At 41.7% G+C, this 23,286-nt stretch overlaps 3 protein-coding genes across 4 annotated transcripts; all 3 read left to right on the plus strand.

Moving 5' to 3' along the window:
- The first annotated feature begins 604 nt into the window (after nucleotides 1-604).
- LOC115736600 (UDP-glycosyltransferase 71K1-like) lies at nucleotides 605-16,504 on the plus strand. Of its 2 annotated transcripts, XM_048284063.1 has the most exons (3): nucleotides 605-1,619; nucleotides 2,730-3,150; nucleotides 16,379-16,504. In XM_048284063.1, the coding sequence occupies exons 1-2, from the start codon at nucleotides 612-614 to the stop codon at nucleotides 3,117-3,119; spliced, it is 1,398 nt and encodes a 465-aa protein (XP_048140020.1). In that variant the 5' UTR covers nucleotides 605-611; the 3' UTR covers nucleotides 3,120-3,150; nucleotides 16,379-16,504. The 2 variants fall into 2 exon arrangements, with proteins under 2 accessions (XP_048140020.1, XP_030524230.1); XM_030668370.2 differs by lacking the exon at nucleotides 16,379-16,504 and having other exon boundaries at nucleotides 2,730-3,285.
- LOC115736601 (UDP-glycosyltransferase 71K1-like) lies at nucleotides 13,532-16,504 on the plus strand. The gene is made up of 2 exons (XM_030668373.2): nucleotides 13,532-14,661; nucleotides 15,952-16,504. The coding sequence occupies exons 1-2, from the start codon at nucleotides 13,654-13,656 to the stop codon at nucleotides 16,336-16,338; spliced, it is 1,395 nt and encodes a 464-aa protein (XP_030524233.1). The 5' UTR covers nucleotides 13,532-13,653; the 3' UTR covers nucleotides 16,339-16,504.
- A 99-nt stretch (nucleotides 16,505-16,603) lies between these two features.
- Nucleotides 16,604-23,171, plus strand: LOC125316268 (UDP-glycosyltransferase 71C3-like). The gene is made up of 3 exons (XM_048284277.1): nucleotides 16,604-16,614; nucleotides 16,697-17,034; nucleotides 22,789-23,171. The coding sequence occupies exons 1-3, from the start codon at nucleotides 16,604-16,606 to the stop codon at nucleotides 23,169-23,171; spliced, it is 732 nt and encodes a 243-aa protein (XP_048140234.1).
- The last annotated feature ends 115 nt before the right edge of the window (nucleotides 23,172-23,286 follow it).

Raw genomic sequence — 23,286 nt, forward strand, 5'->3', positions numbered from 1 at the left:
CCTGATATGCAGCATTGATAAACATGCTTTTCTTGGTCGACGGCTTATCCAGATATCTTTTTATAGCACTCGACTATTTCTTATCGGATGTGGTAATTCTCTGTCCATACTCGCCGACAATCATCGGACGTACAAGTTTTTTGTCCTCCAAAAGGCTCAAATCCGTCTTAAGATGAGCTAGATCAGTCTTTACAATCTCTCACATAAATTTTCCTGTGCACCGGGCGGAGCTGTTTAAGGGCAACGTCCTCAACAGCTACCGACAGAGACTGATGTGGAATCTCTCAAACATTTCCAGTAAGGCCGATCTTTCTTTCTTTAGTTTTTCCGGAATGCGTTTTAGGTTGTCTTGTCCCTGTCGTTGCCCCGTCCTCAAAAACGAGAATATCGCTTGGGGAAACGTCATCCATACATCATCGCTCGGTGGAATGTACTTTTCCTTCAACACGGAACCTATTCGTCCCCAAAGCATACCCGACTGCATCAATCCAGCCATTCTTGTTTTTCCTTCCCAGCTACTTTAAAAAGTCCTTCATATGCCACGCCAGGTGTAGCGACAAACACTAGTTAAAGAAGACAAAGCTCGGAAGCCTCACTCACCGTCGCCGCCGATGGAGAAACTGGAGCTAGTATTCATTCCGGCGCCGGGCGTCGGTCACGTCATCTCGGCCCTCGAGTTCGCCGCCCGCTTACTAAGCCACGATCCTCGAGTCTCCATCACCGTCCTCGCCATGAAAGCGCCCTTCACCCCCTACTTGGACGCTTACACCAAGTCGCTCGTCGCCTCGCAGCCGCGCATCGCCCTCGTCGACCTCCCTCCCGTCGAACCGCCGCCGCCTGAGCTCCTGCGCTCGGTCGAGCACTACGTCACTGTCTTCATCGAGAGCTACGTCCCGCACGTCCAGACAGCGGTCGGGGAGATCCGACGTTCCCGGTCCGTGGCCGGGTTCGTCCTGGACTTGTTCTGCACGTCCATGATCGACGTGGCTGACGGGTTCTCGCTTCCTTCTTACATCTACCTTACCAGCAACGCGCACTTCCTAGACCTCATGTTCCACTTGCCGGCTCGGCACGACGAGGTGGCGAGAGTGGTCCGACCGTCCGATCCGGACCTGCCTCTTCCCAGTTTCACCAACCCAGTTCCGGTCTCTGTCTTGCCGTCAGCAGTGTTCGACGGGGAAGCCGGCGGCTATGCGGCCTACGTCAAGCTGGCTCGCAGGTTCAGGGACGTCCGGGGAATCATGGTAAACACGTTCATGGAACTGGAACACTTCGCCATCAGCTCGTTTTCCGAAGGAATCTCGGACAGACCGGTCGTGTACGCGGTCGGACCGGTTATCGACCCAAAGGGTGTGCCGGATCCTTCTCTGGACCGGGCTCACTGGGAAAAGATCCGGGCGTGGCTCGACGAGCAACAGCCGTCCTCAGTGGCGTTCCTGTGCTTCGGGAGCTCGGGGAGGTTCGATGCGGAGCAAGTGGAGGAGATCGCCGCCGGAATCGAGCGGAGCGGGCATAAATTTTTGTGGTCGTTGCGTCCAGAAAGTTCACAGTCGCAGCTTCCTGGTGGATTCCTGGACCGAATGCGAGGAAGAGGGGTCGTATGCGGGTGGACCCCGCAGGTTAGCCTCAAGTCTTTTTTTTGTCACAAGTTTTTAAGTTTTTTTAACCAACGACTATATCTATCTTTTGGGGTATCTCGGGGCTCATTGGTTACTTTACTCTAACATGGTAAATAGGGTAAGAAGGGAGCAATTGTTATAGGGAAAATTATCCAAAAAATCTCAAATTTATTGTTCTGTGGCCAATTCATTTCTAAATGTTTTAGTTGTGGCAATTTAATCATAAATTTTTTAATGATTTGCCAATTCTTTTGACGATATATTAGTCATTTCGACTAATTATCCAAATAATAGGTTTATGACTAAGTTGATTAAATTTCAAAAGGATTAAGACTAAATTAGCTAGTCCTTAAAAGATTTAGGACTGGATTAGTCGCTTTACAATAGGTTTATGATTTTTTGGATAATTATCGCGAAGTGAAACAACCTATCACATTCTAAAAGCTATGGGTTTCACTAAACAACACGAGCTCCAATATTATTCATGTGTTGTGATTGGTTTCGTTTGGTTTACCAGGACACCCACAAACTATCCCTATGTTATATTTTCCTATGATGCTTGAAATATGAGTAAATCCACGAATAGGTGCAAAGCCTGAAATATAATTTGGGCAACCCTGGGGAATAAACCTCCTTCGTTCGAGCCCCTACGATCATCTGGAGCAGAAAAATGGTTGAGCACTTTTGAATCGTGCACCCAATCCAATTCATTGAAAACCATATTGTCAAGGATTGTGGAACAGATAAGGAGTAAGTCAAAATTAGAATAGATGACCTATTTATGAAAACCTTTAAATTAATAGTGTCATCTACCTAATCCATCCACGGTATCCACGGATTTGTGTGCTTTCGTATGATAGCTATACCAATAATTATGTCACGGTAAGCCACTTCTCACTTCTCAACAACGAGACATTGATCGAGTTTTATAATCTCAAAATAGTCTATTTTTCGTACTTATCTTATGATGTTCTGCGTAATTTTAATAAACTTCCACCTACCACACCATTTCTCAATTCATTAAAAAAAAAAAAAAAGACACAAGTCCGCTGCTCAGAAATTATTAGACTTATTTAGCTTGTAACGAAGTACATGTTTTCCACACCTCAGGTGGAGGTGCTGGCACACGCAGCCATAGGTGGGTTCGTGTCTCACTGTGGTTGGAACTCCATTTTGGAGAGCTTGTGGCATGGAGTGCCGATTGTGACGTGGCCCATATATGCGGAGCAGCAACTTAACGCCTTCCTAATGGTGAAGGAACTGGGATTAGCCGCGGAGCTGCGGCTGGACTACCGGCGGGGGCACGGAGTTGGCGGCCATCTGGTGCCAGCGGACGAGATAGAGAGGGCCATCGGATGCTTGATGGGCGGTGCCGGTGCAGCGATCAGGAAGAAGGTGAAGGAAATGAGAAAGGCGGCAAGGAACGCCGTGAAGGAAGGTGGGTCTTCATACGACTCCATTGGAAAGTTGATTCAGGACTTCATCAAGAACATTGAATAAAAAACCTCAACAAAGAGCTAGCATTTGTCTTCCATTGTAACCATCCCGTGCGTGTCCCTTTGATCTGGCTCTGTCCTTTGTTTCTTGCTAGCAATGTGCCCTACACCTTTGTTCAACGAGCGTGCTTACTGATTTGTCCGAAGTTTATGAAATTACCATTCCGAGTTGGCGGGTGGTGGGCGTTGGACTTGATTCAAATCTTGCATCGCTCACTAGAAGAGTGAATTTTAGTGAGTCATTGTACTCGTTTTGCTCGGTAACCCAGATGACGGAGCCGTAAGTTACTGATAGTTTTTTTAGACAGATGAGTTATGAGCTTCTCATGACTAAACTAATGATCCGCCATCGCCTGGGTGAGGATGGCCTTGCCAGAACTGGTGAGGCTGAGTCGCCCAAGCCAGGATGTCCTCGCCCGGCGTCACTTTGAGACCAAAACATCAGCTACCATCTACAGGTCCGACAACCTCTCCACAACGGGATTTCCAGTCCCTTCAACTTGATCCCCGTTGAAGAAGACCACATTAGCTGAAGATGCCTGTCCCGATTATAGTGAAACACCAAGCAAATCAAGCAAAAGGGTTTTGGAAGAAGGCGAGAGGCAAAGAGAAATTGTGACTCTACAGCGTGCCATGCCCTTCGCGTGCATTGGGACCTTTAGAGTGCCACTTCTCCTATCCATGAGTAAGGGAAACCCTAGCGTAGAAGCTAATCTCTCTAAACATAAACTCATCTTGAGGAAGAAAGGAAAAAAAAATATTTAAAAATGTCTATGTTAGCGCTTATTTTTCCACGGAGGCCATTCGGCGTTCACGTCAGCAATATCTAGCCAAAATTAGCTGGAATGATTGAATTAGCTCTAGGTCAAAAGGTTTACGAAAAAATTAGCACCAATAAAAGATTTAGGACTAAATTAGCGTCAATGCAATAGATTTAAGGCATTTCTAACACTTTTCCCGTGAGCTTTGGCATGTCGAGCTGAGTTTCAATGGGGAGCAGCCACTATTTTAAAGTACCTTTTGGGCCTAAAATTGAAAACTTGGAGAGGCCCAAATGAGAACCGCTCTAAAATTCAAAGCATTGAAAGTTTGTGTAAGGAGTTTTTCTCTTTCACTTATGTACGGTTTTGTGATATCAGATATATGCAAGAAAAAAAAATTAATACATAAAGAACATGACTACAATGAAACTCAAAACAATTATGTCCTAATGCAATCATTGCCTTCAGATGAAAAGTGGCAAGCAATCTAACTCGAAGTGAATTTTTGAGAGATAGAAGTTGCGATCGTGTGCATCTTAATCTCCATCATCACATCATGTGGATTTAATGTGGAGACACGCTACAAAGTTGGCTGAGATGGAGCTGGTTCACATGATTTGGGCCCATACAAAAATTTTTCAGGAAAGCATCATGCGATCCACTATACCCTCAAATTAATACATGAACATGTCCTATTTGTTATTTCCTCAGTACAATCTCCTGTCAAATTCGTCCCGGCTAAAAATGGCTAGCCCATGTGGTCAAGAATTGGCCTATGTTTTCAAAGTCTGCAGCAAATCAGCATCCCCGTCTAGAAATTCTCTAGCAACTCATGTGTTCAAAGCCTTCAGCAGAGCACCTTGGAAATATAAGCAGCTCACGTAGAAAATACAACAACAATAAAAAATTCATTTTATTATTATTTTAAAAGACACCCTTAAAATTGATTTTGAAATCAACAATAACTAACATCGTCGTTAATTTTTTGAACGAATTGTCTTCAATGATTTCGCCAAAATATATGCAATCTGATTTTTTGATTTGTAAAAATTAAGCTTAATCTCACCATCTTTGACCGGCTTACATATAATGATACTTGATGTCAATGTGCTTACTCCTGTCATGAAAAGTATGATTCTTGGCTAATGCAACGGTTAACTTATTATCACACATACCTTACCAAAAAAAAAAAAACTTATTATCACACATTATTTGGTAGGACCTCTCTATTCATGCATCGATTCACAAAGCATCTTACGAAGCCATATCGCTTGACATGCCGCCGAAGCTACGACAACGTATTCATCTTCAGCTGTTGAGAGTACAACAACTTTCTTTTTTTGTAGGACCATGAGAGTCTTGATCCAGAAAGAGAGCATTTTTAGAAGAACATTTATAAGTCTCAATATCACATGCCCAATCACTATTTGTGTATCCCATTAAACTTCAATTGTCAGTGTAAGAATATAAAATCCATGATCATGAGTTCCATTGACATACAAGAAAACTCATTTGCAATTGTTCAATTTTTTGTTCATCTTCGCTGTGCAAGGGCGGTCGACGAGGGTAGATTTGGCTACAAAGGGCCAACGAGAGGTTGTCGAGGGGTCGACGAGGTCGCGAGACCCCACACAAGGGCGGTCTAAGGTCACGTGACCCAAGCGAGGGTGGCCTGGCTTTGCCTGCCCTCGCGAAGGTCACGCAACCCAGTGAGTGGTGCCTGGGGTTGGGCGACCACACGCGGGCCTTGCTTGGGCATGTAACCCTAGCCGAGGGCCGTCAATGCCAAATTTGACTCGCCGGAGTTGGTAAAGGGTATGAGATTTTCTTATGAAAAAAAAAACTAGCCAAAGTCTTTTGCAAGAATTTTTTTCCAAAAACTATTTAACCCAAAATTGAAAGCAATTTGCACTTTCCCAATGCCCTTTAAACTAAATGCCTTTGCATTTTACCCAAAGTTCCTTTTCAAAGCCAAACCAAACACAGCCCTAGCGGGATTGGCGATCTTCTTATGATTCATTAGAAATTTGAGCTTATTTGTCCTACTAGTGTTTATAAAATATAAAGAGCAAGGAAAAATTTACTAATAAAACATAATTTACCATCTTTTAAAGTAAAAATAAAGGTGCACGGCCGGGCCTTGAAGCACTTATCCACCCGCAGCTTGCATACTAAGTAGGCCTAGAATTTGGGCCTAAAGAATAATGGACGGGCTTACGGGCTGCCTGCTCATTGATAAAGTCTACTAGTAATTATTTAACATACTCTTGATTTTTCATTAGATAACATAAGAAGTAAAACACTTCAGTATTCACACGTTGATATCGACATTTACTTATGAACTTATTTAGCCTATGACGAAGTATGCTAGTGATTGTGAATTATAGCATAGTATTTTTATTCAAAATTAGCGTATCAACAAAAAAAAAAAAAATCAAAACTTCAAGAAGCTGGCAAACTTTAAATGAGAACACCTTTCGACCAAAAAAAAAAAAAATGAGAACACCTTAACTCTCGGACGTCAAACTTGGGTGAATTATTTAGTACCTTAATAAACTTTCCGTATTTTTTTTCGTAAAACACACACGTGAATAATCACACAATCGAATGTGTGTTACTTTTATGATTTCTAACAAGATAGCACAAATTAGTAAAAAAAACTTATAATTAGCTATGATATTGCTATAGAATCTTGTAATTTGAATAGTCCTTCGACAACATGTAAGCTTTTCACGTCCGTGGAGAATACAATCTTATGATTATGACGTAAAAAAATTGAATTTACTCGTTCCTAAACTTATTATCTAATCAGTCTTAAACTTATTGTACGGATACTAATTTATTACTAAACTTTTCAATTTTGTCTATTGAGTCTTAATTTTTTTTCAGAAATTCTAATATGGTATTTTCGGTCAAATTTTGCCGGAAATCGACGACGTTGCGGTGTGCTATGTAGGACGGCCGATAATGATTGAACCGCCATGTCGGGCGATTTCCGCCGAAAAGTACGTGTATTTTTTATTGGCTCTAACCGGCAGATATTTATTTCGTTCGTCTTGCTCAATTGAAAAAGTACAAGTAGCGCCCGACACAAGAATCTACCTAACATTGATTTGGCGCAATCAAGCTTAAGAAACACTTGCATAAATAACAAAAAAAAATTGATTTATTTTTCCGATTATGAACAATAAAAAAAAAAAAGGATTCCCAAATGACACCTTCTACAGCCATCAGTTCAAATAATTAGTGAAATAATAAAATCATTACCATGCAAGATCGACGACCACGATGCCTCGTGTGGGGAACGATTTACTCGACATGCGTATCGCAAATGAATCCGAATCCCCCTAATAGAATCTTCTGAACAGATAAAAAATCGGGATCTGGGCTAATTGAAGTTGACCCATCATTTGCATAATGCCATAGCGTAATCCCACATGATAATTATTACTAATTAAGGCCAATAAAGAATGGTTCCTCCCGGACCACAACTCAGTCCAATTGCGTTCGCACTGGAGTGAGCTGGAGCAACTGAGTTCATCGGCGGCCCTATCTTTACGCTTTTTAAGTCATGGGATAAGTACATTGAAAGTCCTAAAATTTGTCAAATTGATGCAATCGACTTCTCCCGTTAACTCCGTCCAATTTGACTAAATGAAAAATGCTGATGTGATTTTCTTTATTATTTTTTATATTCTATGTGGTGCTGGCATGGCAAATATATAAAACATAATGCTAAAACGACGTCATTTTGGGCAAAATCAAAATGTTTAATACAAATTTTATGTAAATTATATCCACAATAAGCAAAATAAATAAAAAGAAAAGAGGAAAAAAAAAAGGGGAAGACGGAGGCAAGGGCCGCACGATTGCGGCCCTCGCCATCACTGCCCCATCGTCGCCGGAAAGGGCCGATGATGATACAAGAGTGGTCGGCAATACTCACGAGCTGGCGGCAAGGGCTTACAAGGCCCTCGGCAAGAATTGGCGAGGGCTGTCAACCCCTATCACCGATGGCTCTCGACCGGATCCGGGCAAGAGCCCGACGCCTACTGTCGGCTCGGCGAAGGTTCTTGGGCCCCGGCGACCGCTGCCAGCAACCCCCGCCACCCGTTCCCCCAATGTCGTCGGTCCTTCACGGGGATGGTGAGGTTGCAATGGCAAGGGCTACAAGTGTGCAACCCTCGCATGCTTCTTCAATTTTTTTTTGTATTTTTTAATAACTTAAATAAATTGTATATTAAAAAGTTAGATTTGGACCAAAACAATGTCATTTTGGTAATGTTAGCGCTGAATATGATAGAAAAATAATTTAAAAAATGTCACGTAAGCATATTTCGTTAGCCAAATTAGACGAGATTAATGAAAGGATTTAATTGTACAAAGTCAATAAGTTTTAAGACTTAATTGCATTTTTTGTAAAACTCAATTGCACTTTCATGACAAGTTTTAGGATTTTCAGTGCACATATCCTCAAATCATTGAAGAAGAAGAATGCACTAGTAATCAACATCACCACCATCAACAACACCTCTCTAGTCTCTCCACATGCGAGCATTGGTTGCTACAACGCAACTACCATTCCACATACCAATGGATCTCTTACAAGAAATACCAAAAGGATGGAACTTTATCTTTCCCCTCTCTTGGGCACGAGAATCCCAACGCTAGGACAAGAGAACCCAACATTTGTTCCCTGGGCCCACGCCCTCGATGGCCGTGGTCGGGTCCATCAAGGCCAGGCCCGGAACTCCCTTGATCGTGCCCGTGCCCGGATCCCTTAGTTTGCGTTTTTTGAACTTTTCAAACTTAGCAAACCGAAACAACCGAGTAGTCCCATGCGTCGTTCCTACTGCGGTTTGCTGCCTCCTCCCCTTTCTTTGTTATATTACCTGCGTCCTTCGTGTCCTCCGTTGATAGAGGAGACCTTGGAGATTTCTTTCTCCTCTTTGGGAGGGAGGAGAAGGAGAAATTAGAGATTTCATTGTTTCCTAGTCGGAGGTCCATGTATTACAGAAAGCATCTCCAGCGGCGTTTCACCTCTGAAAGCATACTTCCTTCTCAATGCTCGGGCCATCCGTCCAATGCAGGCGGAAACGAAATAGTACTCCCACAAAGTTGTTCAATTTGAATGCCATTCTTAACTCTATTCCCGACTAGTAGTTTGTGTTCAAGCCCTTCCAAGAACAAACATACTTCAATAGCTACTGATTAAGAGCCCCAATAGTAGATGAGAAAGAATCCAAATTCATATATCGCTCGTTCTTTGAGAAAATTAGGGGTGAGCGGTTCCAGGCTCCTTACATGTTCCACCCGGAACCCGGCCTGGAACCCGGAACTTACCTGTCGGAACGGGTTCCTCATTTTTTAGAACCCGAAACATACCTGTCATACCTTGGAACCTGGAATCTACCCGTCATACCTTGGAACTCTATTCCCGACTAGTAGTTTGTGTTTAGGCCCTTCCAAGAACAAACATACTTCGATAGCCACAAATTAAGAGCCCCAATAGTAGATGAGAAAGAATCTGAATTCACAAATCGCTCGTTCTTCGAGAAAATTAGGGGTGAGTGGTTTCGAGCTCCTTATATGTTCCACTTGGAACCTGGAACCTACCCGTCGGAACAGGTTCCTCATTTTTTGGAACCTGGAACCTACCCTGTCATCGGTTCTAGGGTCGGTTTCAAGATACCCGATAACCTATCATTTTTTTTATTTTATTTTTTTCATTTTTAGTTAAGCAAAATGAGAGTGAACGCTGCAACATCTAAGAGAAAGTAGGGGTGAGTGGTTTTAGGTTCCGTACAGGTTACATTTAGAACCCGAAACCAATCCATTGGAACACGTTTATCATATTTTGGAACTTGAAATCTAAAAATTTGTTTGATTCTAGATTATACACTTATCATCGGATGCCATAGAACATTACGGGATAGTGTAAAAATATATACCAAGAAAAATAAAAAAATTTATTTCGGGATCTAGGATCTAGATTCCAGGTTCCGTAACACGGAACCTACCCGCTAGAACAGGTTCATCAATTTTTGGAACATGGAACCTACCCTGCATACCTTGGAACCCGGAACTAGACCGGATCCTACATGTTCCGGTTCCAAGTTGTCGGTTTTACCCTGGAACCATGCTCACCCCTACAGAAAATCACAGAGAGCTTTCTGGAGAGAGTTTTTGCGCTTTTGAGAAATCAAATCACCTATTATTGCGATCAATCAAGACTTATCTTTTTGGTCTCCCTCTATATGGTAACCGATACCATATATTAAAAGCAATTTCGGATTTGCTCTTTATGGGTGTGATAAATTCCAACACTATCCTCGAGAAAGATTTATCGGGAGATGGTGGCTTGATGTCCCGGCTGAACAGACGCCGCACGGACTTGTCTTCAACTAGGAAACTTTTGGCCCATGACACTTGCTTATTCCTCCTTTTGAAATTTATTCTCTTCCCTCCATATTAGCCGCTTAAGCATATCGTCTGTATTGATCATGGTCTAAAAAAAATCCATAGATCGGGTCTACCCATTTTGTTTTGTAAACACAACATCAGGCTTTACACTTGTCACAAGAAAGAATGCTCAATTATCTCCATTTACACTCTGTATTAGTATCATATAACCATTACCACGAATAATTTTAGATTTAAGACTTCAAACTGAGACATTACATGCCTCGAAAGACAAGATTCCTATGCCTAGAAGTACAATTTACTTTATTGCATAGGCTAATTAGAAGCTTCAGCTTGAAACTTCAAACCAAAGAACCCACTTCACTCGTGCTACAAAGACACAGCAACAGATATCCAAACGATGTTCAGTACTTTCATATAGAGTCCTAGATCACCACATCGATCATGGAGGCTCCCGAGAAAAGACCCGAAGTCCGTGCATCATTTTGTGGGGAGACGATGACATCAATTTCTCTCTTTGGCGGGCGAGGTATTCGTGCAACTTCCCTTGATCATGCAAGTTCTCGGCGATCAAGGGCAAGCTCTTGAAGTTGCCCATCCAAGCGTGCAAGCGAGGGAACTACTCGGCATCGGACACCTTCCTTCCCGACACCTCTTCTACGACTCCCATCCAATGTGCCACCACGCCAAATGCAATGTCCGCGATGTTGATGTTCTCCCCTCCGAAGAATTTCTTTCCCTTGTTGGACCATGTTCCTCTAGGATGGACAGCATCTTCAACCTATCTCTCACGGCCTTCTCTTGCTCGTCCGGAGTTATTCGTATTGACATCATGCTATTTTTAAAGTTTATCTATATTTTTGACAAGTTACCAAGTGTAGCTTTCGTGCGGTGAAGGTAACACATTTCTTTGAATATTTCAAAATCTTTACAAGAAAGGATCTTACCTGAATTTCAATATGGTACTAGAAATGCGAGCAACGCTAGATGTATTAGACTGGTTCTGTTTACTACACGATGTATATTATTAGATTGTGAGTAGTCCTTCAAACAAATGGGTCAAATTCAAGAATCAAGAACAGTATGATACGTCACTTTACGATTCCGACTTTGTAAAACAACCATTGTAAGATCTAGCAATGCTCTTTCCTTGAGTTCGATTCGGCACACTTCCTTTCATCTTGTAATGTGTATCCTTTGTTTATACATGTCTATCGATTTCAAGCTCCATAGGTCTAACTCATTATTGCATTAATAGTTTGATTTTGGAAGACAGACATCTTTGTCGGTCAAATGGGCCTTATAGATGATCAAGAAAAATTAATTGTGCGTTTATAAGTTATATAGAAGATGTCCACTTCAACCGTGACCAACTCCTTAATGGGTGGTTGAAGAATTTGGTGAGAATGTCTCGTAATGTCAAATTCTCCTTTATACTATAATCTAATTCTCCCCTGTCCGTCCACCATTTCTTTTTTAATCTTATCCTTATTAACACGCCATAGAAAATCCTTCGGTACATTTGCTTCAAATATTAATCAAGTAGAATCAGACAACACCCACGACATGTTTCAATTTGAACCACGCATGTCACGGCAGACTCTTCCACCATATTTGTTAGGAAAAATTTCAAATAAGAGTTTGAAGTGACTTCATTTTTTAAATAAGAACATAAAGTGAATCTTATTTTAAATAAGGGTTTAAAGTGCTCTTTTTGTTTCAAAAAAAGACTTGACCAAAAGGTATTTTGATCATTTACTTATTTTTTTTTCGTTGTTTCTTTCGACTGGGCTTGCCCTTTGCCCAGGGACGGCAAGACAAGGATCACCTCGTCCAATCTAGTGAGGGCTAGCCGATCACAAAGTTGTTCAATTTAAATGCCATTCTCAACTCTATTTCTGACTAGTCGGACATCGGTCCGGACAAGAACATGGCAAGACAGTAAATTTCATCTGTAGCTCCCAAATTTATTGAACCACGCCGTATCTCAAGATCCAAACTCACATGTAAACCTACTAACGATTCATAAGGATCTATCACTTAATTTCTCTATCAGTTTATATTAGAGAAAATTATCCAAAAAGCCCTAAACTTTTTCACTTTTGCCAATTCAGTCATAAACCTTTTAATTTTGCCAATTGAGTCATAAATTTTTTTTACGTTTTCCCAATTGAGTCTATCAAGCTAATTATGGCAAAAAATTGCCAACGTAGACGCCGGTCACCCTACGTGGCACGATTGGTGCCGACACGAATAATTTTTTTATTTTATTTTATTTTTTTTCTTCTTCTTTTTTTTTCATCGTGGCGGTGAGGGTCATTGGCGAGGGTCGTCCTTGCTCGACCCGAGTGAGAGCTTGTGGTTCAAAATCCAAACTAGGGGTATACGTCGGTCCTAATCCAACCCGAAAATCGAACCAGCTAGTTCTGTGTGGTTCTTGATTCCAAAAATTTGAAATCGGGAATAACCGGTTCAGTTCCCAATGCCAATAGGGAACAAGACCGCCTGAACCTGACCGTCGGTGTGAAGACCTAAATTTCTACCAGATAAGATTTAAGTAGAATAGTAACTATCGGGCTCGGGTTAGTAGCGAAAATGGATTTGGGGGATTTAATTTTAGAGCGGTGGATTATTAAAGCTAACCGTTGTTGTTGGGAGTGGATAATATTGGACCGTTTGTGATTTAGTTGTTTGCGCTAGTTTATATAATCGGCCCGACACGAAATTTGTTCACGGTTTGAGCGCGAAGCAATGACGGGAAGTGGCGATTATTCCGGTCGCCTAGAAGCATGATATATCCCGGCATGGAACCCGACCTGTCAATCCTTGATTTTAGATCAAGAAAATGTCTTTCATTCATCCGGTAAGACTTTTTTTTCCCCTGGTAAGATTCGTCTGATAAAGGCTAGTAAGGCATTGATGTCTCCATCTGGTGGTACTAATCCTTGAGCTTTTACGTTCCTTCGTGATGAGTGTCTCTAGCTTTCTGATCCCTAAGGCAGTGTACTCATTTTATACCTGAGATTATACCGTCTCTGTCAATACTATTTGAGGAGCATTTTCCAATAAAAAATATTACCACGGAAGGATATTCCTAAGCCAAAGCTCTTGTTGTGTTAGTCATTCCAATAGTCATGTCCCATGTCATCCATGCATCATCGCTCGGTAGAATGTCCTTGTCCTCCAACACGGAGCCTATTCGTCTCCAACCGCATCTTACTGCATCAATCCAGCCATATTTTTTTTGTTTTTCCTGCCCATCACTTCCATAAAGTCCTTCACATGTCACGCCATGTCTAAATAAAAACACTAGTTAAAGAAGACAGAGCTCGAAAGCCTCCCTGACCGTCGCCGATGGAGAAACTGGAGCTCGTATTCATTCCGGCACCAGGCGTCGGTCACGTCATCTCGGCCCTCGAGTTCGCGTCCTGCTTGCTCGGCCACGATCCTCGAGTCTCCATCACGGTCCTTGCCATGAAAGCGCCCTTCACCCCCCACTTGGACGCTTACACCAAGTTGCTTGTCGCCTCGCAGCCACGCATCGCCCTTGTCGATCTCCCTCCCGTCGACCCACCGCCGCCCGAGCTCCTACGCTCGGTCGAGCACTACGTCTCGGTCTTCATCGAGAGCTACATCCCGCACGTCCAGACAGCGGTCGGGGAGATCCGACGTTCCCGGTCCGTGGCCGGGTTCGTCCTGGACTTCTTCTGCACGTCCATGATCGCCGTGGCTGACGAGTTCTCGCTCCCTTCTTACATCTACCTTACCACCAACGCGCACTTCCTGGACCTCATGTTCCACTTGCCGGCTCAGCACGACAAGGTGGGGAGAGCGGTCCAACCGTCCGATCCAGACCTGCCTCTTCCCAGTTTCACCAACCCAGTTCCGGTCTCTGTCTTGCCGTCAGCAGTGTTCGATGCGGAAGCCGGCGGCTATGCGGCCTACGTCAAGCTGGCTCGCAGGTTCAGGGACGTCCGGGGAATCATGGTTAACACGTTCATGGAACTGGAACACTTTGCCATCAGCTCGTTTTCCGGAGGAAGCTCGGACGGACCGGCCGTGTACACAGTCGGACCAGTTATCGATCCGAAGGGTGTGCCAGATCCTTCTCTGGACCGGGCTCAATGGCAGAAGATCCGGGAGTGGCTCGATGAGCAGCCACCGTCCTCGGTGGTGTTCCTGTGCTTCGGGAGCTTGGGGAGGTTCGACGCGGACCAAGTGGAGGAGATCGCCGCCGGAATCGAGCGGAGCGGGCATAAGTTTTTGTGGTCGTTGCGTCCAGAAAGTTCACAGTCGCAGCTTCCTGGTGGATTCCTGGACCGAATGCGAGGAAGTGGGGTCGTATGCGGGTGGACCCCGCAGGTTAGTCTCGAGTCTTTTTTTATTTTTTTATTTTTTGTCACAAGTCTCTAAGTCTTTTTGACCAACGTCTTTGGTAGTATCTCGGGCTCATTGGTTACTTTCATCTACCATGATAAATAGGGTAAGAAGGTAGCAATTGTTGCAAGGAAAAATTGTCCAAAAAATCTTATATTTATTATATTGCAGGCCTGGAGTCAATTCAATTATAAATCTTTTAATTGTGACAATCTAATCATAAATTATTTTATGATTTACCAATTCTTTTGACAATCTGTCAATGTAGTCATTTTGACTAATTATCTAAATAATATATTTATGACTAAATTGGCAAAACTTTAAAAGAATTAAGACTAAATTGGCTAGTCGTCAAAATATTTAGGACTAAATTAGCCGCTTTCTGACGGGTTTATGACTTTTTGAACAATTACTATGAAGTGAAATAGCCCATCACATTCTAAAATTTATGGGCTTCACTAAACAACACAACCTCCAATATTATTCATGTATTGTGATTAGTTTTGTTTGGTTTACCAGGGCACCCACAAACTATCCCTAAGTTATATTTTCCTATGATGCTTGAAATATGAGTAAATCCACGAATAGGTACAAAGCCTGAAATATAATTTGGGCAAGCCTAGGGATTAAACCTCCTTCGTTCGAGCCCCACTCGTTAGGGCCGATCATCTGGAGCAGAAAAATGGTTGAGCACTTTTGAATCGTGAACCCAATCCAATTCATTGAAAACCATATTGGCAAGATTGTGGAGCAGGTGAGGAGCAAGTCAAACCTCGAATAGATGACCTATATATGAAAACCTTTAAATTAATAGCGTCGTCTACCTAAACCGTCCACGGTATTTGTCTGTTTTTGCCTACTAAATTAATATCGTGATTTGTGAGCTTTCGTATGATAGCTATACCAATGATATGCCGCAGTAAACCAATTCTCACTTTTCAACAACAAGACGTTGATCAAGTTTTATAACCTCAAAATAGTCAATTTTTCATGTTTCTTTTATGATGTTCTACATAATTTTGATAAACTTCCACCTACCACACCATTTCTGAATTTATATATAAAAAAAAAAAGGACACATGTTCTAGAGCCAAAATGATTAACATGAATTGAAATATGTATTGAAAAGTATACGATCAACTAAAGGTACTCTGATTTTAGTTGCCTTTGGTTAGGTAACCTTTAGAGCTGATCATAAGCCGAACATGTCCACAGCTCAGAAATTATTATAGACTTATCGAGCTTGTAATGAAGTACATATTTTCTCCACCTCAGGTGGAGGTGCTGGCGCACGCGGCCATAGGTGGGTTCGTGTCTCACTGTGGTTGGAACTCCATTTTGGAGAGCTTGTGGCATGGAGTGCCGATTGTGACGTGGCCCATATATGCGGAGCAGCAGCTTAACGCCTTCACAATGGTGAAGGAACTGGGATTAGCCGCAGAGCTGCGGCTGGACTACCGGGGGCACGGAGTTGGCGGCCATCTGGTGCCAGCGGAGGAGATAGAGAGGGCCATCGGATGCTTGATGGGCGGTGCCGGCGCAGCGATCAGGAAGAAGGTGAAGGAAATGAGAGAGGCGGCAAGGAACGCCGTGAAGGAAGGTGGGTCTTCATATGACTCTATTGGAAAGTTGATTCAGGACTTCATCAAGAACATTGAATGAAAAAGCACAACAAAGAGCTAGCATTTGTCTTCCATTGTAACCATCACGTGCATGTCACTTTGATCTTGCTCTGTCCTTTGTTTCTTGCCAGCAATGCGTCCTACTTCTTTTGTTCAACGAACATGGTTACTGATTTGTCCGAAGTTTATGAAATCACCATTCAAGTTGGCGGGTGGTGGGTGTTGGAGTTGATTCAAATCTTGCATCGCTCGCTAGAAGAGTGAATTTTAGCGAGTCATTGTACTTGTTTTGCTTGGAAACCCAGATGACGGAGCTGTAAGTTACTAAAAATTTACTTAGGCAGATGAGTTATGAGTTTCTCATGACTAGACTAATGATCCGCCGTCGCTTGGGACAGGTTGGCCTTGCCAAAACTGGCGAGGCTGAGTCAGCCAGGCCTGGACGGCCTTGCCAAGCATCGCTTCGAGACCAGAACATCAACTACCGTCTACGGGTCCGACAACCTCTCCACAATGGGATTTCCAGTCCCTTTAACTCAATCCCCATTGAAGAAGACCGCATTAGCTGAAGGTGACTGTCCCCATCATAGTGAAACACTGAGCAAATCAAGCAAAAGGGTTTTGGAAGAAGGCGAGAGGCAAAGAGAAATTGTGACTCTGCAGCGAGCCGTGCCCTTCACGTGGATTGGGACCTTCAGAGTGCCATTTCTTCGATCCATGAGCAAGGGAAACCCTGGCACATAAGCTACTCTCTCTAAACATAAACTCATCTTAAAAACGTCTACGTTAGCGCCGATCATTTCTTGTGGGCCATTCGGCATCCACATCAGCAATATCTAGCCAAAATTAGCCGGAAGGATTGAATTAGCTCTACGTCAAAAGGTTTATGATAAAGTTGGCACCAGTATAAGGTTTAGGACTAAATTGCATTAATGTGATATGTTTAAGGCTTTTCTGATACTTTTCCCATAAGCTTTGGCATGCGAGCTGAGTTTCAATGGGGTGTAACCGCTGTTCTAAACTACCTTTTGGGCCTAAAATTGAAAACTTGGAGGGGCCCAAATGAGAACTGCCCTAAAATTCAAAGCATTGAAAGTTTGTGTAAGGAGTTTTTCTCCTTCACTTATGTACGGTTTTGTGATATCAGATATATGCGAGAAAGAAAATTAATACATAAAGAACACGACTACAGTGAAACTCAAAACAATTGTGTCCTAATACAATCATTGCCTTTAGATGAAAAGTAGCAAGTGATCTGACTCGAAGGGAATTTTCAAGAGATAGGAGTTGTGATCGTGTGCATCTTAATCTCAATCATCATATTATGTGAATTCCATGTGGAGACACACTATATAGTTGGCTGAGATGGAGTTAGTTCACATGATTTGGGTGCATACAAAATTTTATCAGGAATGCATCATGCGGTCCACTATACCCTCAAACTAATACATGAACGTGTCATATTTGTTATTTCCTCGGTACAATCTCCTGTTGAATCATAGGATGATCAAATTCGTCCCAGCTAAACATGGCTAGCCCATGTGATCAAGAATTGGCCTATGTTTTCAAAGTCTGCAGCAAATCATCATCCCATCTAGAAATTCTCTAGCAACTCATTTGTTCAAAACCTCCAGCAGCCTATCTTGGAAATATTAGCAGCTCATGTAGAAAGAAAAAACAACAATAAAAATATTCATTTTATCATTATTTTAATAGACTCCCTTAAAATTGATTTTGAAATCAACAATACCTAACATCGTCTTTAATTTTCGAATGAATAGTCTTCAATGATTTCGCCGAAATATCTATGATCTGATTTTCTGATTTGCAGAAATTAAGTTCAATCTCACCATATTTGACCAACTTACATATAATGATATTTGATGTCGATGTGCTTACTCCTGTCATGAAAAGCATGATTCTTGGCTAATGCAATGGCCAACTTATTATCACACATTATTTGGTAGGACCTTTATTTTCATGCTTAGGTTCACAAAGCATCTTACAAAGTCATACCGCTTGACATACTACTACGTATTCAACTTCAGCTATTGAGAGTACAATAACTTTTTTTTTTCGAGGACCATGAGAGTCCTGATCCAAAAGGAGAGCATTTTCAGAAGTACTCTTACAAGTCTCAATATTACATTCCCAATCACTCTCTGAGTATCCAATTAACTTAAATTGTCGGTGCAAGAATATAAAATCCATGATCATGAGTTCCATTGACATACAAGAAAACTCATTTGTAGTTGTTCAATTTTTTATTCAAGGTACATGAAAATTCTATGGGCTAAGTTAGATTGATCTACTTAGTATTCTTGACTTAGTTGGTTGATGTTTGTTAATTTAGTTTGAATTTGATGGTAAATGTAAGCAAACCTCAATACTGGTGTATTAAGATATTGATTATTTGACTTGTATCGATGAGTCTTCCATACTAAAGATGTGCTTGATTGATTTTTTGTGAGGTGTGGTAGCATATCGAATGTGAAAAATGTTAAAATGGCAAAACTAGACTTGAAAACGATAGGAATAGGGACATCATAAAGTACCATAACTTTCATACGGCGCTACTTGAATATCATAACTTTATTTCTAATCATTTGGGTGTCATATAGCTTTTTAATCGATTACTTGAGTGTCGTAACTTTTTCAAAACGTTTACCACAAGTGCTATACCATGTCAACAAGTTATTGTGATGGCTTAATTTTCTACCCAATTGGATTAACGAGCAAAGTGGTGATTTGGGGTTAATCATCTCGCGGGGGACTATAGGACTTTAGTTAGTTGACGGGCGCGATAATATTAAGATTGTTAGAACAATGTGGGGTGATGATTGTTTTGGATCAAGAAGGGACTATATTGACTCATCAAGTGATAGGCTCGCAACTTGAAGTACACCAACATCTTCAAACATGTCAAATGCATCTCCGCCAATATCCCATATCTTGATTTCTCCTTCTAAATATTGTGAGTTTTTTCTTGATAGAATATGAAAGTTGCTATGAATGAAAACCAAATCTTTTGCACGTCTTGAACTCATCTTATTTCTTCTCACCGAGTTTATAAAGGAGTAAGTACTCCAATTCCTCTTGGTATATGATGAAGAAGAAGGTTTAGCAAAAAGCTTTAAGGCTATGCTTTAAAGCAAAGGTGCACATGCACCATGATGAAATCACCAATGCTTAGGATCCATAGAATGCTGCTCTTGAATGGACTCAAGATCTTGAAAACGCCCACTTCTTGACGCAAAATTTGCATACTTTTTATTCACCTTTTGATGTTCATCCTCATTAAGAAAGTATTTTCTAATGCATTGCTTTCTTTGTCGGTTGATATCATGATCTTTGTATGGAGAAACCCGAGTAGGATCTTCATTGAGCCATTAATCACTATAGTACTTTATTCAACCTAATAAAAAAAAACAAGCAAGATGAGTATTATATTATCATGTCAAAGAAAGAATAACCAATACAATAGTAATCTCATTTAAGTTTAGAACTTACCTAGGATTCAAGGCATGTGCCAAGCAATGAAGTGGAGTGTTGTTCCTACTCCAACAATTCCAAAAGAATTGCATGAACATCTCCATAAAATGTAGACTCCTCATCTAGCCTTTTCACTTCATGCATATATATAGCTCTCTTCACTTTTTCAATCATCGAACCCCACGTGTCATAAACCAGGTGAAGACAAGGCTTGTCAGCGTTACAAATTCTAAGCATGTCATAAATAGGAGCCATGATGGAAAGTGTGTAATCAATTGAATCCTTCCAAAGATCATCCAACACATTCTCCTAGACAAACATAGTCCTCCCTTGATTATCATCTCGATAAATACTCCATTTCTCATAAATAACCATGTTTTGAAGACTACTTTTTAACAATTTAAACCTCTTAAGCATCACAATTATCGAAACAAATCATGTATTCGCCACGGAAAGCAACTTCAAGTGAACAAACTCATTATATGTTGCTAATATCATGGAATGGTTCATGATAAAAAAATTTATTTGCATAACATCCTCAATAATCTTTGTAATCCAGCTACATTCCTCACAGACTACTTAATTGGTCTCCATATTCTTTGCGGCACAAATGTTAATCAAAGTTAGATTAAGAGTGCTCGCCACACAAGGTAGCCAAACAATGGATGGAAATTCTTGCTCAATGAGTTGTCCCACGCCCTTATAATTTGAAGCATTATCCATAATGACTTGGACCACATTCTTGTGCCCAACTTCATTGATTCCTTCTCTCGAACAATCAACTAATTTTATAAATATAGGATTTTCATCCGACACCGCCATAAAGTTATGCTTTGTGAGTCACTCCATCCGTCATTCACCATACTTACACCCTTATCCTTCCACATGTTTCTAATAGGTACACACAAACTCTCAATATTTGCCTTCTCTTTTTGCAACAAAGTAGTCCTCAACATATTATACTTCGGTGGTACATATCTCGCAATGTTGTGATTTGTGGCATAAGTGAAAGCGGATTGAAAGTAAAGGATTCTTGCTAGATTAAATGGCAAACCCGCCGAATAGAACATCCCGACATTCTCATGATCTAAATGTTCCCATTGAGTCATGTTGAATGCCTTCTCAATTGATCCTCCACCCCCACTTCCAAACTTCCTTTTCTAGAGTCAAAGGATGAATGTATCTCACAAATACTAAGGCACCCCAAATAGAGGCAAAGTAATTTAAGCCCAAATAGAGTCAAAGCAATTTGAGTGAAGCCATAATGGAAAAGGAAAATATAACTTGAACTGCCAACACCAATTACACACAAAGCCCCGACCCACCATTATCAAGTGACAACAAGCCCAATCTGCTACTCTTCCATATTGATCCTCATCTATCAACAATTTGCAGATAATAATTAACAGAAGATAAAATCCAAACACTCCCTGGATTGAAGTCATTCTTATACTAAAGCAGTTGTTTTACTATATACAGATTACAAGTCATAATAAAAACATGAGATCCGATGGCCGGACAAATATTGAAGGTACATACACCAAAGAGGACACCAGACGAGTAGTTAGTTTAACAATACACATTGAGTGGTTGACATTGCCATAAAATTGCCTTGATCTTACAAACGAGTGCAAACCGTCAAAAAGGGACTGATTTGTAGATTACCAAGCAATATTTGGGCACCCGAAATAGAGGTAAATCAATTTGAGCTAAGCTATACTGAAAATGGGAAAAAAAAAAAAAAGGGACTGGGTAATACCAATCACACTCAAAGCCCCATCCACCAATACCAAGAGAGAGTTGATTTCGCCAAGCTATAAAAACATAGGCAAATCAATTTGAGCTAATTTATACTGAAAGTTTCAATATTGAGTCGATTTCGCCAAATCTGAAAAAGAGCTACTTTCACAGCGAGCAACGATACTAACCTTGAGGGAAAGAGAGTGAGAGAGGCAGCGAGGCGATTCGGGAGAGGCAACGCGAGATGAATGACTCGGGCGAGGCAGCGTAGCTAGGCGACGACGCAGGACGATGCGGCGAGGCAACAAGGTAAGGCAGCCGTGTAACGATGAGACGAAGCGAGGCTAGGTGAGAGCCGAGAGCCGAGAGCAAGAGAGTATCGACAATGATAGAAAGTGAGAGAGACCACAATGAAATTAGGGCAGATTTTGGTTTTTGCCCCTAAAAGACTAAAAGTTTCCCAAATTACCCTTAGGACACACGAGTCCCTACATGTCCCAGTCGTTGACCATGCGTCGGAATCCATCGGGTGTCCGAGCGTGTCCGGTTGTGTCCCGCGCGTATCAGACATCTACACATGTTCGACATGAGAAAAATGTCATCGGAGGCGTGTCCATGCTACATAGCCCACTTGTCAGTCCAGAAGACAAAAATGAGTGGGCCTAGCAAGTAATATCCTTTTTTATTCTTGCACACTCAACCATGCACGTGGCCGGCTCGGACCATAGAAATTCATATAGGAAAAATAATTTTAGGGTTATCTTGTTTATTTATTTTACTACTTTCCTTAGATTTTTATACTATTATTTGCCCTACATTATACTTTTGAGCTTCTTTTACCCTATTAGCATTTAAAAATGATAAACGTCAAAGTAAAAACTATTAATAAAACATAATTTATCTTTTTATACTAAATTTATCGGTGTGTCGGGCCAAGTCTTAAGGCCCTTCCTCAGTGGCGGCTTGCCCACTAGCTGGGCTTAGAGTATTTGTCCTGGCCCATTTATCAGGAAAATAAAGGCGGGCCACGGGCTGCCTGTCCATTGATCATATCTATTACACTCGTTTAACACCTAGAACTACTATTAACATAGGTAATATTTGATATTGATGCATGAAACATGATATTTTCAGATAATATTAATTTTCAGTGGATGACACAAGAACTAAAATACAACTCAGTAGTCACAAATCGATATCGACATTTTCTTATAGACTTATCTAGCTCTTAACGAAGTGCATATTTTCTCCACCTCAGGTGGAGGTGCTATTGCCCACGGCCCTTGGTGGGTTTGTGTCTCACTGTGTTGGAACTCCATTTTAGAGAGCTTTTGGCATGGAGTACCGATCGTGACATGGCCCATATATGCGGAGCAACTGCTTAACGACTTCACTGTGAAGGAATTGGGATTAGCCGTGGAGCTGCGGCTGGATTACAGGGGGAAAGGCGCTGGCGGCCATCTGGTGCCAGCGGAGGAGATAGAGAGGGTCATCAAATGCTGGATGGGCGGCGGTGGCGCAGCAACCAGGAAGAAGGTGAAGGAAATGAGGGAGGCGGCGAGGGATGCCGTGAAGGAAGGTGGGTCTTCATATGACTCTATTGGAAAGTTGATTCAGGACTTCATCAAGAACATTGAATAAAAAAGCTCAAGAAAGAGCTAGCATTCGTCTTCAATTGTAAACCTACCTGCTCATCTCTCTTTGCATGCATTTTGATTGCTGGCAGCTCGACACATGAGTGGGATTAAGAGCCTTC

Source organism: Rhodamnia argentea, chromosome 8 (assembly GCF_020921035.1).
Source record: "Rhodamnia argentea isolate NSW1041297 chromosome 8, ASM2092103v1, whole genome shotgun sequence".
Taxonomy (NCBI): Eukaryota; Viridiplantae; Streptophyta; class Magnoliopsida; order Myrtales; family Myrtaceae; genus Rhodamnia; species Rhodamnia argentea.